This window comes from Branchiostoma floridae, chromosome 6 (assembly GCF_000003815.2).
Source record: "Branchiostoma floridae strain S238N-H82 chromosome 6, Bfl_VNyyK, whole genome shotgun sequence".
Taxonomy (NCBI): domain Eukaryota; kingdom Metazoa; phylum Chordata; class Leptocardii; order Amphioxiformes; family Branchiostomatidae; genus Branchiostoma; species Branchiostoma floridae.
Genome location: NC_049984.1, coordinates 4,037,647 through 4,055,881, shown reverse-complemented (window position 1 = coordinate 4,055,881; position 18,235 = coordinate 4,037,647). Strand labels below are relative to the sequence as shown.

General features: G+C 41.6%; 1 protein-coding gene across 1 annotated transcript; it reads left to right on the top strand.

Moving 5' to 3' along the window:
- Window positions 1–921: 921 nt before the first annotated feature.
- On the top strand, window positions 922–9,897 carry LOC118418614 (proline-rich transmembrane protein 1-like). Its single transcript, XM_035824613.1, has 4 exons — window positions 922–1,243; window positions 7,698–7,864; window positions 8,838–8,966; window positions 9,310–9,897. The coding sequence occupies exons 1-4, from the start codon at window positions 1,186–1,188 to the stop codon at window positions 9,487–9,489; spliced, it is 534 nt and encodes a 177-aa protein (XP_035680506.1). The 5' UTR covers window positions 922–1,185; the 3' UTR covers window positions 9,490–9,897.
- Window positions 9,898–18,235: the final 8,338 nt, after the last annotated feature.

Here is an 18,235-nt window from a genome sequence, read left to right as displayed (position 1 = left end):
CGTGTGCCAACATACAACATACATATACGTAAACGTTTACATACGCATAGAATACATATAATTAATTGAACTAGTTAACGTAACGTTATACTTCAAATATGATAATTAACTTTAATTCTTATTGATTACAAATCGATCTCTTGCTCATTATGCATTTGATTTGGAAGGGTGTCCTCCTCACATACACGGGTCTTCAGTCGTTTGGCTCCTTCAAACAACCGATAATCATGGATCATTGTTTCCGGTTAAGTGGCGTGCTTTTATATTTCAAGTGGCTTCTCTGTTTTCCCAATGTGGTCTCTCTCTATAGGCTCGTTTACGCTAGTGCGTATATTCAATGGCCTATGAGTTGCGTATGGACATTTAGGTAAAGTTTTGCTAGGGTTTTCTAATATACCATTATTCGCAACACTTCATCCTTTCAATGCTTTCTCCATATTAATCCTGTCTTTTCAATAGACTTCATCCTTTCGTGATTACGCCTATAAACAGATAAACAAAAAGAAAACAAACAAACATGACAATCTATTTTTTTGGTGACGTTTGTCTCTTACAGTCCTACTGGAGGTGATTATAAGACATACCAGGCCTGGGAAAGAATGGTCTGGGTGTTTAGTCCTGTGGTTCATACTTGTTATACTTGCTGCATCTGTTTCCAGTATTTTTCTTTTTTCGCCCGAGCGTATTAGTTTTGGAGTCCCAGAGGATGTCATCCTTAAAATTAACTATTATTAAGTCGGTGTGGCCTTATCACAAAACTGTAAGTAATACGCCTAATGGTGACGAAAACATATTCCTCACGCGGAAATGGTTGGTAGTCCGTTAAGTGCCCGGTGTAATCATAGGCCGCCTACGTGTATTTTGTCGCTCCGTCTTTGTTGTCCCGTTGCCCGTGCCGACCACCGCAGGCCAGCCTACCTGCGATCCCTTGTCACGCACGATTTAACACTACCGACTCCACCGAGACTCGGCGTGTCTCCAAAACCGTGCCTTTCCCTGAACCTTCTTTATCGCACCGCCCGTATTGTCTCAGGCGATCCAGTTTCAGAGACAGGCAGAGGATCTCGTCCGTGTTAAGGCGGTCAGGGATCAGTGATTAAGCACCGATCTGCGGTCCTTTTCAAGAGCGGTTTAATCTTGCGTCGAGAAAATAGAATTTGTCAGTGAACGATCGTCTGAAACAAGATGGCCGCCATTGCTCCTGACCCGAAAATGCCCGGAATGGAGATGCAACAACAGCCAGGTGAGCTGGTTCCTCTTCACCTGAAAACTTGCATCTATTCTTATGAGGCCATCTCGCTTTTCCTTAACCCTTACTTTGCTCAACGAGCCACCATTCGTGAGTTGGACTTATAAAATTGGCCAGAATACAAGACGTGTACTATCAGGCGGAAGTAGCCAGTGGAAAAACAATACATTTGCACAGAATTTTTTAAGTGTTTGGTCTGTAAATAGCTCGCCTCAGGTTCCAGTGGAAATTCTGTTTCACGAGCGCTCTTAAATTTTAATGTGTCAAATCTTTAAAGGTCAGTATTTCATGAATAACGTATTGTCCATTATGCCTGGCTCTAAGGATGTTTTCCTGACAATGAAGGTGTCAATGGGAATGGGGAGGGACAGTTTTGCAGAAGCTTTACTTACGAAGCTTTCTACTAGACGGCGATCGCGATGCGCTCTAGCTCTCACTTTGACCTACATAGGATATGTGTAACCTTCGCTTTCACTACATACTGGGTATATCATACAAAACATAAAAGTGTGACTGAGAACAGTGAGAAGACAACAAAACACACAAAATATCAAACAGGCGACGGTGATATTATCCCATAAAAACACGAAAGATCACGCCATAGATATCTTCGCTATCTCAGACGGTGACTGATTTAGCTTTATTTGCATGCACGTAACGACAGCGACAACCTATAGGTCAGAAATCTGAATAACCTCTGCAAAACGCTACTCTCCAAGCAGAAGCTGGTAGGAAAAATCCTGACCTTTTCCTTTCATCAAGTTTTCCCACCAAATGAATGCCGGTCGAAAAAAACTTGATGAAAGAAAAAGGTCACTATTTTTCCTCCCAACCTCTGCTTGGAGAGTACAATCGCGGGGTTAGTGGCCGATGTGGCGTGCCAAATTACTTGACAGACTGCTCAAAGAACAATAGAGCCCCGGCGGGCATGCACATGGTAAACGTAAACAAAGTTTGTACTTGCTTTAATTTCATTCACGTGAACAAAAAACAAGGACAAAAAGAGCAGATTGAAGTAAAATTCGATTAAGGCACAGTTTTGAAATTACTTCTAGTCTGACGTAGGTTTTGAACAAAAGTTTCTTTGTCTGTTCTTGGTTTGTTTCCACGCCGCAGGCAATTATGTAGAGGTCAAGTTTCCCAGCGCTTGTTGGCAATTCTTGACGATATTGTCAATGTAAACAATGCCTTTTCTCTTTCATGGAATAAGTGCAAGTGCTAGCCAAATGTTTGGTTCATATGAGGTAGACACATTTGAAGCTAGGAGAAGAAAATTAACATAACGTATTTGAACAGCGTATCGTCACCTGAAAATTACATCATCATCCGGTTATTCCATTCAGATGCCTTCAATCACAGCACATTCAGAGACATTACATCAACCTTACCTTCAAACACCCCTGACTAATCGTACTCAACATTTTACTGCATACGTGTTTGTAGTTGTATTCTTATCTTGTATATGTTTTTATTATTCATTGTGGCCCGTTGATATGGGCAAATTTCCTGAAATGTAGCGGAAATTATTTTCTCAAGGGCCAGCTTAGCTAACAACAGACGACGCCGTACACTAATAATGTTTACAAGTATTTACCGAAGGACAGGATATCAAGTGTCCGGATAACGTTTTGTGTTTGGTGAAGTATTTGACGTCACCTGATTAAGGACAACTGAGTGCTACATAACTTTAGGTGGACTCTCACTGCACTTGGGGCACCGGTGCGGCACTGCGGGGTTCGTTCACTACGGCACTGTTTTGTTATTTTCGCGATTTTTTATAATTTAGATATTGCGTGACACGTAAAATACACAAAACGGAAGAAAATTAGTTCTTTATCTCTGAAATTCGTTGAGTCATCTACGAACCCCGCAGCGCCGCACCAGTGCCCCAAGGTCATTCTTTAGGCTACAATCCCGACTGACACCAGAACTGATGTGAAAATGAGATCTAGAATGAAAATTTCAGGAAAGAATGTTCGCGACCAGCGAGCCCCTTTTATCTTCAAGTTTTACCTTAGTAGATGGATTTGTCAGATTACTCTGTCGCCGTCCATGTGCAATGGGCGATATTTACTAATGAGGCTTTCTGAAACTCGTTGAACCGGTTTTCATGCCACGGTGAATCAAAATAAACAGTCTGACTCAAGTTGTATTCATGCGATTACAGATGTCACGAATATGCAATTCCAATCAGTTACCATTTAAACGGTTTTGACGTAAAAACGAGCAATACAACGCCCACAAACCAGATAGCCAATAAAGTAACGGCTCATCATGCTGTACAGTAAAATGATGCACAATGCGCTTCAAATAAGGGACTGACTGAATCTAGGCCAATCTGGCAATCAACCACAGATTTGTAGTGTAGGGGCGACTAAAACGTAACAGGTCAAGGATTTGAGTGCGCTCTAATGATAACCTAAATAAATGAAGGAGTACACATAGAGCAAACCACACCTGTTTATATATATTTAAGTCTGTACGGAATTCTTAGCCACTACCAGGCTCAGAAAAAAATCACGGATCTTAGTAGCAAGTGTGCAGATGTTGACACACTGGCAGCACCAAATCCGTAGGTGTTTTTTGGCACCTTTAGACGGATTAGCCGTGAGGCTCGGTTGGCGTCACTCCAAAAGGTCACTGGAAAAATGGGAAAGTTTGAAGAAATATAGCTACATGCCAGCGGAGTTGTCTGTCCAAAGAGTACGGCTTGTGACCAGCTAACTCCGCTGGCATCTGTCCATATTTGTCCTATTTCTACTATTTTATGAGTGACTTGTGAAGCCTGGTACAGGCTAAGACTTCCATACGGCTTTGTATATGTACACACGTGTGAACCAGCATTTAGTCTTATTTCTTCTGAATTACAACAACTTGAGAAAAAAAATGCAACAATGTTGAAGCTTAAACTAGAGACTTTATAAATATTATTGATATATATATACATATATATGAATAATACAGCTAATACATATATATGAATAATACAGCTAAACTCCTTATGCCACCGGTAAATATGCATGGAGATTACCCGCTTGTACCCACGCTCTGGTTTCCAAGAAAGCCAGTCAGGTTATCAGGAGTTTACAACTCGAATGAACGAATACATCCATTTACACAATACACGTAATAATGCACTTCAAAAGAAGCGCTGACTGAAACCTAGGTCAATTTGGCAATAAACCACAAATGTGCAGTGAAGGGACACCTGAAAAACAAGTCAAGGACCTGAGTGCGCTCGAATGGTAGCATAAATAAATGAAAGAGTGCACACAGAGCAAAGGACAACAAGAATTAAGACCCTTATTCCACTATATAGACGACAATTATGGTAACATAAATCAATTAGAGTGCACGCATCGTAAACGACAAGAATTTAAGGTGGGTCCACACCTGCGTATATATTCAAGTCCGTATGAGGTCCGTATGGAAGCCTTAGCCTCTACCATATTATAGAAGATTATAGAAATTGGACGAATATAGACAGATGACATGCCAAAGGATCCAAAATCCCTGTCGTTAAGTTTCACGCTTTAAAAAGGCAATCCACCATTTGTTCTCAAGTTAAGTTGATAGTTTTAATCATGCAAGATATAATTGATTTTTCTCTTTTTTTATCTATGAATATCGTAATGCTCTGTGTTAAATTCTATTTCACAGCAAGCGTGCAGCGATTTGCCGCTCAAGCACAATGAAATGTAGCCTCCTTCACTGGCGTTTCAGGTGGCGTTGGTGTAAGTATATGATAAAAGCTCCTTGGTATAAGGGAATAAGGAATATATACCGGCCGGATCATACCGGTAAGCTTGTACGGGGGCCGGCATATATTTCCTGTCATATTTGTTTTCCCGACGTATTCCCGGTTAAAAATCGCGAATACCGCCCCCCCCCTCCCCGCCCCCAAGAAAAAAAAAAACTAACGCCAAGGCCCCCAGAGAGACGTCGGTGGAGGAGGCTAAATGAAATGCCTCTTTGTGTGAGCGAAACAATGTGTCGTTTAGATTGCAGTCTGGTCGAACGAAAATAGAATTCATTCTCAATTCTACAAAGCCACGGCCACAATTGCATTACCCAGAACCACACACAAGTGCAACAACAGTCCATCTGAGCAATCAGGCGTCTGTGCATTAGATTAGTAACCATGGTGATGTTAACAGTGGTCACACCTGTGGTCTTTAGCAAACATTCCTGAGGTTTTTTCAGAGTTGAAGAGGTGCCATTACTTCGTGGAGTGGTTGTAGCCAGCCTGAAATCATTTTTAGTCCCCTTGATTTTGAATGGGAATCCTATCAAAGCACCGAAGGCATGGCCTGACGTTGCGTGTCATTTCTAGGGGGTCTGGGTCCCAGAAAAGTTTTAAATCAAGACCCTCTGAAACACTATTTTCTGCATTTTGAGGTGCAAATTTTGCTTGTAGACTAAGCTGTTCAGTGGCATCTCTTTTGGTGAAGAAGAACACATGGGTTTTGGTTTTTTTATATCTTTGCATATCAATTTTTGTCAGTCCAAGGGGATGGAATGGGGAAAACTTTTTTCAGTCCCCAGCTGCAAAATTCCTTCAAAGGACTGAAGGACAGGTGCTGGCTACAACCCTGCTTCGTGGAGTGGTGGTGGTTATGTTTGTTCTTCAAGCTTTGTTTGTATTAACGAGGTGAACTTAGTGTTAAAAGATCTTTTGATCTCCGAATCCTTCTCTTCAATAAGGATAGACAGTACTCTGTCTTCCGATGAAGCCATGTTGATTTGATTATATGGATGACATCCGCGTGTATCAGTTTTCGGCCGTTTCCAAGTAAAAAAGTTTCAACTATACTGTAGACGTGCAAAGGACAGGAAAATGAGCAAATGCCAAAGATTACAAAAGATACCCTAAAGCGTAAAAACAAACTATACGAATGTCATAGAATGTCAAGGCCAATTCCAAGGCCAGTGCACACTCATAGGCCAGCTACACTCCTGTGTCAGCTTTTGATACTACCATATGATATTATGCTAGCGCTACCATAGGATCTGCTTGGAAATTACGGACTAGCCCCTTGTTTTAGTACTTGCACAAATGTGTGGCCCAAGGGATATAGATATGGCGATGGGCACCACCCGGATGCACGCGATTATGACGTACGGGCCGGATAGCTTTGAATTTCCAAAATAAAGGTTGAAAAAAGTTTCATTTTCCGTTTTCACCCTACAATACGATAGAATAGCTGTAAGCATGTCAATTATCTGTCTTCCCCTCGTGTATTTTACTTCACATAATTCCTGAAACATTTTCCCAGTGTGCCCCTTGCAGTTTGCTACAGCAATGCATGCTTGTCCATCCACGAAGAAATGATTACTATTATTCATAATACACTGTACTGTCATCAAGTCATGTGTCCCAACGCGTATTCTTACGTGGAAAATGGCATTCCCAAGCTATTATAATTAAGAAGAGGTCAAAGCCCATGGTTATTCTTGTTGCTATTTGCCTTCCAAACATCTCACATATAATTGGCGTTGCGAGGTTGAAAATCTCCCATTACAACAAGTAATTTTACTGAACGCATTCAAAGGATTCTCTGGGGAGGTCTCGTTATTCTTTCTAACGGTTAATATTTGATGAGAGGCTGCCCATTGTATTTGGAGTTAATCACCTTCAATATACATAAAACATATCTGGCAGTCAATGATATCTGGGGCATGTGAGGTAGCGATATATCACAGGGTCTCAAATTTGTTTTGTTTGCAAAATCATGCCCGAAGGCGAGTTGCATGAAAAGTCTCAAAGAGACTAAGAGTAGAATATAGTGTGATACCTGACACTAGGGTCCGATCAACTATATAATACAATGAATACTATTGTCGGGTTTGAGTTCTTCTTTGAATACAGTTACTGTAGCTAATGAACTGTCCCACGTTCTCTGTGATGATTGGATTTTGGGCTTTCGGTGATGTCCTAAATGGTAAAAGCTCCGTGAATTTATGATAACTGTTTGAGATGATCTGTTTCTTTCAGCTTTGTATTGTGTACACTGACTAATAAACCCAGCTTATGGTTGCCTTTAAGGCATTTGGTTACTTTATAATCAAACATGTGCTATTTCATTAATGTGGCGTCACGTCGCGTAAAGATAGGGCGTTTGGCTAATAGCCTAGAGATCCTGGGTTTAGGTCCCTTGATATGCTTAGGAAAGGCCCTTGAAACGAATTCCATCACTTCACTCATGTAAGAATGAGTGCCTAACCTTGAATATGGGCGTCCCCATGCGGGTCCCGTGTTTAAATAGTGTTTCATTGTTCGTGGTCTTGCTTCTCTGTTCTCATGCATAAACAAAGGTTCACTTAATTTAAGCCAAAAAAAGCAGTTACTTATCGCAAGCAACTGGATATGCTTTTGGAACGCTGAGATATCGCTACCTCGATAGTCGACATAATGTAGCTAAACATTTATGATATGTCCTTTCTTCAGGGCATCCCCCGCCCGGAGAGCCGCAGTACCAGCCGCCGCCGCCAGGTTACGCCCAGCAACTAGGTTACGCCCAGCAACCAGGTTACGCCCAGCAACCAGGTTACGCCCAGCAACCAGGCTACCCGCAGCCCCTACAGCCCGGCATGCCCCAGCAGCAAACCGTTGTGGTGAGATCAGGTTTACTGCCTTCGCACATTCTCCTACACAGTGATATCCAACTAATTTCAATAAGCTGGGGAAGGACTTTAGCCGGCAGAGAAGTAAAATTGGCCGCTAAAGTCCTTCCTCAGCTTATGTTACTGTCTTGCCACGGAGTAATCTGCTTGGAGATTAACATCTAACGGCGTCAGCAAACCGCCTCTTGTCTGTACTCTGCTATCCCAACCGTCACCATCAGTTCCTGTGGGCGTTGCCACAAAACAGCTGTTAGCCAATCAGAGAATAGGACTTTCAGTTTTCAAAAGGGATCTCGCATATATAAGGAAGGGTAAGCTCATTGACATTTATGAGCAGGGCGGTCAGGAACTGATGGTGACGGTACAGACAAGAGGCGGTTTGTTGGCGCCGTTGGATATCTCTGCGTAGGAGAATGCCTTCGCCAAGAGGGCCATGTTTTCGGTATCTTGTGTTTGTTTATGAAAAGCATAGCAAGATATTGAAGGATCGTTAAGTTCAATTATATTGACCTCCTGGCGGCTTCTTATGGTACTGCAGTAGAACCACCGGTTTTGATATCTCGTGTTCTGTACGTGCTATGGTCGTGATGCTTGTTTAGAAGTAGATGGCTGTTGGGGCAGTTAGTAAGTAAAAACTGAAGTTTTGTTTTAGCAAGTCTGGATAAAGGAATAAAGGAGACACTGAACAAAAATACACCAGGCTAACGTCATATTTCCAAACCTGGACTCGACCGGGCTGTTATGAAAAAAGAAAAATAGAAATGTATACGCAAAAGTTTTCAAAAACAATGCTATTCTCTTTACGTCTTATGTAGTTTTGTGTCTTTTATATCGTAATTTTCGTTACCGAAAGCTGCCCAGCCGGGCTCCGGTTTGGAAATGTGACTAAGGCACTGCACGAGTGTTGTAGATACGGTATGAATCCACACGAAGCAGCTGCTGTAATACCAACTGATATCGCTAGGTGGCGGGGATGCAGCCTACGATGGTGATTGTGGACTCCAAGCCAGCAGATTACTTCGGCTTCGCGCTCTTCACCTGTCTGTGCTGCTTCTGGCCGACAGGAATCGTGGCCCTCATCTTCTCCTGTCAGGTAGGTTATACTTCACCCATACTCCGTCATCAGAATGTAAAACAACAATAGCAGACGACAATGATTGACGGTTAGAAGCATTCTTTGAATGAACATTACGACAATATGCTTTGCTTTGTTCAATATTACCACTTTAGCAATTTTAAATTCTACTATTAGCCACAGTATGACTAGCTTCATTAAAAAAAGAAACTTTAAACATCTCAGTCCTGCATTGATACTTCTCGTAGCCATGACTGTCTTTTGGTCCTTTTTTAGCTGATAGTTGGTATGTCCACCAGTCGTTCTGTCATTTCTTACACTGTGTGAAGTCTGGACTCTTTTCTTGACCCGTTTTCCGCAGGTGGACTCCAGGTGGAACGCAGGTGACCGCGAAGGCGCGAAGTCTGCCTCCAGCAGCGCCAACCTGTTCTCCAAGATCAGCCTCGGTATCGGCATCGCCTCCCTCATCATCGTTCTCGTCATCATCCCCATCTACTTCCTGGTCATCCTCCCCGCTCAGTTTGCCGCGGCGTTCGGTTAACAAATCCTACTCTAAACTCCAGGCAGATGCAACGATACGGCTCAGTCTTTTTTAGGAGCACGCCTTAGCTTTTTGCCCCTCGTTATCCTACCGGTTACAGCGACGATAAAGACGAACTGAATGTTACAAAACACGCGTAAAACACTGAGACTGAGCTAGACCCTTACATCTGCTTGGAGATTGTCATCTCTACAGCACAGGTGACGATACCACAATTCATGTTGTGCATTTTGACTTAAACTTTGACTATTAAACAGCGCAGAAACGCTCAAAAGGGCCTAAATCATACATGACATCTTGAAAATCGGCACACAGACTATACCATCTACCTGATCGGTTCTTGTCTATATTTCACCTTTTTTATCAACTTTATCGACAGTGATCACTAAATCATAAGTAACATCATGTACGGTTAACGTTGGCATCCACGTGACACGTGCTGCCTCTGCCAATAAGATTATAATAGATTATTATAGATGAATTTATCTAACTTGGTTTGTTTGCTGTTGAAATGGTATAGATCTTCAAAATCTGTGACTGTAGTAGGCATCCTTCTATTTACTTTATATTAATTAGATAAAGAAATAAGTGAACGTAGTTTTGCTTCCTCTTCATAAATGTAGAGCTATATCTTAAATCGTACTTATAATCATGTCATGAAAGATGATCACGTAAAGCTTATAGAAAAAACTTTCTTGTTCTTCATGTGAGGACAGAAAGGTTGTCTGCTTTTCGAAAACGTCTCCTCATGTGTCGCAGATATTGTACAAAAACTGCCTTCTCTCTTTTAGAATTGAACAATTCTGCCTTTGATATATTGATAATGTTCATATACAAATGCACGACAAAAACGTTTTGTGCTTGCAGTCACTATATCATAGACTGACAGAGAGGAAACGTAAGAAGGCAAATTTGGAATGAAAAATTGTTTTATATATTTAGATCCTACTTGTTGTAACAGAGAAAATGTTGTATACTTTTAAAAGTTTTTAACAAAGGTAACACAAAGATAGATATATATTGAAGAGATTGTATTTTCAATACAGTGAATCTTGTATATCGTTGGTGTCAAGAACTTGGTCTATTGGCGGACAATCTTTGTGCTTTATGTAACAATGTAGATGTATTGGAAAAGCCTCTGTATGAAGGAAACATTGGCCTCAGTGTGTTTTAAACAAAGTACAGATACACAGTATTCTATGTCGTTTTGACTTTTTTCACAAAGTATTTTTCTGCTTACTCTTGCCAATAGTTCGATTGGAAAACAGTATTACACAGCAAATCACTTAACTAAAGAAGTCTTGGACTAACAGGTTTCACATGTACACACAGCAACAGAGGTTTAGATCGGAAACCCACTGTTGAGTCGCATGGATATTTGCTAACGTTAATTTGTGGAATACACAGATCCTATCTTTTGCTATATCGTTGCTATGTAATGTTTAATGCCATTGTACAAAGCGTATTTGCTACATGTGCTACGGCGCACATTGTATATGTCTTTCTGAACTATATATGGAAGATAGAAGAATTGGACTAAAGTCCAGCCTATACTATATCTTTAATACTGTGACATTGTTTTGAATCAGAGCTTGTAACTGCTTTAGCGCGCTTTTAAAGCTGCAATAAACGATAAGAAAAAACGTTTTGTCTCATTCATCAATGGAGACAGTATTTTTGGCTGTTAGAGTTACATTTGCCAAGCATGTTATGTATATAAGCGCATGTGTGTGTGTGTGTGTGTGTGTGCTATTCTTTAAATCAGCAGTGAAATAAGTTAATTATCATCGGAAATCGATGACACCTCAAGGTTAAAATGACGCGGTCGTTATGGGCAGGGATTTGGTCCTGTGCGGTCCCAATTTTTGGCGGTCGCGGTCGCGGTCGCGGTTGGCCAAGTGGTCGTAGTGAAAAGGTCGCTTAATGCTTACGTCAATGGGGAAAATTTTCGGGACCGAAAAAAAGCGGTCGCAATGGCCAGGTGGTCGCTAAGAAGAGGTGGTCGCTTGGGCAGGTTTTCAGGTGCGTGTGTTTGTGTGAGTGTGTGTCTGTTTGTTCATCTTACTGTGTGTGAACACGTGAACGTTTTCAGCAGTGAAATAAGTTAGCTTTGTGACAATAGCCGAGTGGCAGTTATACTGGGTAAGAAATACAGCTCCTTAATTACCATAATTTGACCATGAATAATAAATATTTCCCGCCCATGCAGCTAAGTTCTTTACACGAAAACCAACCATGAATCACCGAGAACAGATCATCTATTATTAACCACCGCCTGTCTGTATAGAGCTGTTCAAACGTAAGTAATAAGCTCCAAGCACGCGTAGCCCATTGTGTCCCTGACCTGCACACCTTTGTAATGTCTCAACCGACATCTATAATACTAGGGACGCTCCACTACATTTCCGTAAATTGTACGAACCCGGTTCTTTTGTGGGTACAAAGTTCAAAACTTCATGACAGGAGAAAATTTAGAAACAGGGTCAGTCAATAGCGATACAGCGATCCACGCAGAATCACGAAAAAGGAAAAAAGACGCAGTTCTTCTCCTCTCTTAATCATTGAACTGAAAATATAGTTTATGAGCCAACACCCCTATCTTTATGACAGGTACATTATATATACAGGAATTGCGTGACAGCGTCAGGCAACTTGACCTTATCATTCCACAGTCGGTATAAAGCCAACAGCAAAAGCATTTTCTGGGAAAACGCTTCGGTATTCGAGTAACATTGAAGAGATCCAGTCTTAGATAACACATCAAGACGTCAGAAGGGTTAAAGGATTACGCTATACTATTATATTGGAATAACTACAGACAGCAAAACCGGATGTACAAGTTTGCCAGCCGAAGTCGTCCTTGCTGTTTCTACATGAGTGTGTAGCAGGACAGGTAGGCTGGGGTGTTATTTGTGTTCGTTGGCGTTGCGGATTTCTCTTGACCAAAAAAGCAAGGACTTGGTATCTATTGACAATAATCATTCTACCAAATCTGTTTCCTTTATCGTCGTGAAGGTCTTGATGAAAGTTATCGCGATTAAAAACAGCTTGCGGGTTAAATGTGGATTGAAAAAAATTGGATCTCCAAGCAACATTGACAGTAACTGGGCGTATACTTTTCATGTCAAACACGTTTTTGTCGCTATAAAGAATAACAGAAGAGTTGACGTTAGATACACTTGTACATCGACTATTCCCTGACTATCTGGCGACCAAGAAGGATTGTCATGCCATGCGGAAAGTGTAAGAAGTTGCCCGAGAGCTGCCACCCTGCCCGACCCACATGGCGGATCCCGAGGGTAGGGACAGTCCTGTCCTGGGCGGTGCTGACGGCGTACTGCGGGTACCTGCTCTACCTGCAGCACCTGGTGCTGAAGGAACACGAGAACGTGCAGGTAAATCGATTTATTTATTTGTCTATCAGCAAACGTGACAAAGTAAATAACACAGACTCATAGGCAGCGTTGCTGATATTGGAGAGTCTAAAAGTAGGAACGGACAAATAAACAGGAATGGTAATATAAATACATGTAATATGAATCAATTCATCTTATGTTAGCTGCCTCCATCTTTATTCACAATACGCCATTTCCGATGACTATTAGTGGAAATATGACTGTTTTCTGTTTCTAGGTCATTTTGGCAAATTCGTAATGATATTACAAATTAGGTCAAATAGCAGTTATTTAAGCAGCTGGACGTGAGTTTGGAAACTCGTGAAATTCCACAACCATATGCAGTTGCTTGAATTTAGTACCTTCTGTTTCAGTATTTACTTATACATGGATGTCTAACCTTCATCGAGATAACACAAGTTTTAGTTTTATAGTAACAAGAAACATTTGGTGCCCGTCAATTAAACATTGACTCAAATTGCAGTAGTAAAATGTTATGACACCATTGGTTACTAAAGATTCGGGGATATTCGAGATTAGGGAATATTGCCAAGCCATTTATTATTGCAGGTCTTAATCGATATTTCAATCAATATTCCTTTTCCTAGAACATTATTTACGTCACCTTAGATTTCAAAGATTGCTAATTTTCAAACTTTATTTGTCATACACAGTTTGTACTTATTGTCCTAGCCTATATAGTACCGATGTGTCTAGAAACACAGTTAAGAATGAATTGCCAAGCTTTATCGTTTGACCCCCAGGTGACCTTGGGGGACGTGGTCGGGGCGGCGGTTGTTCGAGGAGTGACCTTGCTGGAGACGCGGCCATTTTGGGTCTGGATCTATGGCATTCCCACAATCCTCCTCGCCGCGTATGTCGTCTGGCTACAAGGAAGGTGCGTCCGGCGATCATCGTTCAGCTATTTCTTTATGTTAAACATGACTGAGAAAAGGGTCTAGAATGGGATATTGTGAACATATTTTCATCCTGAGTTGAATAGATAAAAAAAATAGGCTAATTAGGCTAGGGGCCAGACAGGTCAGACTCTATGCACACATGATACATGTATTACAAATTGGTATAGCGATAGAGGATTGTCCTATATGGCTATATCGGAGTTAATTGGGAATAAAACGCACTAAGTAGATCATGTAGGTATGACGTAAGTAACAATGTCAAGAAAGATTTGGGCCTGCATCAAAATTGTCCCGCCTTCATATATAGTTAGTGATATTCACACAAGGAGTCAGTTAATGGAAAGTTAATAACTGTTACAAAGTGACAGGGAATAGAGATTAGAGATGGTAAAACTAGTCATTAATCAGATAGTCTTTGATATTGTGATATTGTGTTCAATGGAAAATGATACTTATTCACGGCAACGTCTAGTTTTTGGTCTGTCTGTTTGTGTTTTTGCATTTATATGTCTTTCATAGATTAATTTTTCCTTGCAGCGTTCTTTTATTATCATCATCATTATTATAAAATTACTGTAAAAGTTTAGTGTTTTCTTCGCATCCGTAAGACCACATGTAGTCCTTTGTGCATTTATCCTTCAGCCATGAATATGCAATAAAGATTTTCATTATTATCTCAAACAGGTATCTCCCTCAGGTATTCTTCACTGTGCAGATAATCGTGTACGTCGTGGTTAACGTGGAGATCTGGCTGCACGACTTTCCCCAGGAACCTGCTGAAACCACGTGTCTCTGTCGTGACGCTGTGTCCGAGGGGCTGTTTCTCCCGGCCGGGGGGATGGCCGGCATCGCCAACCCCTACCTCTGTACATGCAGGTAAACTTCTTTGTAATAGCTATAACTCTTAGAAACCCTTATGAACTATCACAAAGTTTACACATTATGATATTTTAGATTTTGTTTGATGTTTGTTTTAACTTCTTAGGATATTCAGTGTATATGTCATGTGTCAATGTTATGTGTGGATCACAACAACAGCTATAGCTGTTGCCTGTGACTCACATGGATTGTTTTGTTTGCAATCGTAATAAACTAAATCAAATGGGAACAACTGGTAGTGGCCTTACGGTTGAGCTTCTGGTTCCAATAAATTGGTAACTGGGAGACCCGGTTCATGTCTCAGGATCAGAACATCTTGGTTGGGGCTGCACCCGTCTTTCGGAAGGACGTAAAATGGGGGTCCATTGTTCGAGGAGATGCCTCGAGCACATTCAAGGGGGAGGACAATCAAGCACTCCCTGTATAAATTTATTTATTTATCTAACAATCTCAAGACAATTGGGTAGCCCCTTCAGCTTATTGGGAGTTGATATACTGAAACAGCAGGGAATATTGCTGCGACATGTGCCACTGGGCAATACAAGGAACTAATAGACAACCCGAGCTGAGGTTCATAATAACTGATTTGACCTCTCAACCAGATCTCCCCTATTATCTGCATCTGCAGGTACGCCGGGGAGAATGCTGCCTTAGGCCAAGTGGCCACATTCCGACCCGAATGTCTCGGAGACGAACTGAGAAGTGTTCACGGCAAAGATGTCGATGACCAGTTGGTTGTGAAGATGATAAACTCCACTGGGGGAGTAGAAGAGACGGTCAGACTCGAAAACTGCACCTTGTCACACAAGAACCGGTCCGACGAAAGTGTTTCGAAAAAGAACTCTACGGATCCACACCACGTTGTGAGGCGCGCGTTGAGCTGTACGGATGCTGGCAATTGTTCGACAACTGCTGGCAGTGTTCCAGGAGCACAGTCCACAGACTCGACCACGCTTGCAGCTTCTAAGACATCACCAAGTGTTACCACGCCCGTAGCGACAGCACAGAGAACTGCAGGAACATCGGCGACGGGTGCTGCACGAAGTTCCAGTTCCAGTTCCAGTGACAGCACGACTTTGAGGAACATTTCTGTGACAGTAGCACCAATAATTGCATGTACGAAAACACCAAATTCTTCTGAAGTGTGCGAAGAGTCACTGTCTGCTTTTGACGAGACAACAACGGAGACGCTAAGCAACCACACTGAGATGCTACGAAAGGTATAAAGAATTAACGTGCTGTGTGTGCGTTGGCATGTGTGTATAGATGTGTGTGTCTGTATGTGTGCATGTATGTGTGTGCGTGTTTGTCTGTGTATGTCCGTATGTGTGTTTCCCTAACTTTGCTCAAGTTCTGTGTATAAAGTAAAACATTTCTTCACATGAAGAGATCGAGGCATTGCTTTTATTTTGGCTTGTATGTGTGCCTATCAAGGTGTGTTGTTTTACATTGTAGTGGTTGTGTGTTCTGCAAGAGGGCGCTTACTGTATATTTGCATGTTCGCATGTCTGATTGTCTTCTTTTCAATGCTCATCGTGCGGATGACATAGACTGTTTCATGTATTTCACGTCAAAACAGATCAATCTGGCCAGCAAAGTGAAAAAAAGGATCTGACAGACTTTCCTTACATAAATATCTATCCCGTTTTCCTCAGATGTTCCTGTTCATACAAATGTCTGCAGCTGTCCTGGTTGTCGCCAGGTTTCTGGATTTCGACTACAAAGCGGAGAACAGACGGGTGCGTGTGTCTAAGCTGAAACAACACATCGAGGTGTGCAAGTTGTGGCTGACGGAGGGACTGGACGCAACGAATCTCATCAGCGAAATCGTTGAGAAGGCAACTTTCTTCGTCGACTGGCCAACCTTAACCCGAGTCACTTACGTCTTCATCTGCTACAGTTTCGTAGTCGTGGTCTTCGACGTTCGGGGGAGTTCGGGGAACAATCGGAACCCTTCGGAACAGGATCGGGAAACGTCGGAGGGCAGTCGTAAACATTCGGAAAAGAGTCGTTGGTACACGGAGGTCTTCGTTGTGATTTCGAATGTCTTTCTTCTTGGGGTGCGCCTCATCATCGCCGTCCAATACGGTAATGACTCCCAAGATTCTACAGTTGAGAAAGCACTGAGCTTACTCTTCAACTTAACTACATTATCCAGTACTTTCTACCTATTCATGGCAAAAGAAGGAATCGTAATCATAATGGGAGTCATTCTCCTTGTGTACAGAGGTTATGTCAAAACAAGAGAGACCGATATCAAGGGGCAGGTGTACCAGTTTCAGAAGTATGCGAGACCGAACAGGCTGAGCTCGAGGCAGGAATCGTCGGTTTCCAATATCTCAGAAACGGTGGGGTCTCCAGAGTCTGGAATCAGCAACGACGGTTTCAGTACTGACACTGAGGTATCGGGGCAAGAAGTGGGTAGTCTTTAAATTTGCAATTTTGAAAGCTTGCGTAAACCATTAGCAGAGACAGATGCACGGACACACGGGGTATCGTTGTACGTGTGTCTCAGTTATTCGTTTATAATGTCATTTTTCTAATGCATTTTGTATTTGAGGAAATAAGGACACTACGAAGAATAGCTTGCATTACTAATGGGGATTGGCAATAGACAATTAAACAATCAAACAAACCATGCCAATTAAAAGCCCCTGTAAGATCGCTTATAGTGAAGATGGTGTTGTACTCACGTGATTGTCTGCCATGTTGAACGGTTAAACTTGTAAGCTGTCGGGTAAATTTGATTTTTGACCTTGTTATTATACTAACGCAATCATGGAGCAATTTTTAAAAAATCTGTTGGTGTCGAGGCTGGACATCCAGGTGATAACGTTTTCAGGTAGTTTACATATACTTGGTCAGTGACTCCCTCACTCAGTCATAGACGATAGATCGTAGATACTATCTGATAATTAACGTCTGGACGTTTACAAATCTATACATCTGCTTGAGTAACTATAATTGTCTTGTGTAACAAAACTTTATGTCTGACAGTCTGACTATTCCAGAATCAACCGACCAGTATGTTGACTAGCGCTGTGCAAACAATTACAATAATGACTCTACAACTGTGCTCATTGTTGCCTAACCATATGAAGCTACATCGTCAGATGACATCACTCTTCACAAGTCTTGCTTAAGCCATGTTGATTTGATAATATGGATGACTTCCTAGCGTGCATTAATTTTTTTTCAAAATGACTTTTTAATGACTGTTTTCAAAAATGTTTTAACAATGCTTTAAGTTCTAAAAAGCAACTGCAATATATATTCCATACATTGCAAAAACAAAAATTAAGGGTGTATTGGTATACCTTATTTTGTTTGTTCAATCATTTGTTCAACCTTCCTGACCACTTAGATTTCAAATGAAGGCAACGTTTATGGCGAAACATTTTTATTCGCTAGCTTGTATCATTTTCGTGGTTCCCAGAGCAGAGGATGCCATACATATAATCAAACCAACACGGCCTTACTGGTCGGAAAATCTGCACGACGTGATATGTAATGAAATTATCATATGCATGGCAATTCTACACGTGGGTAGCA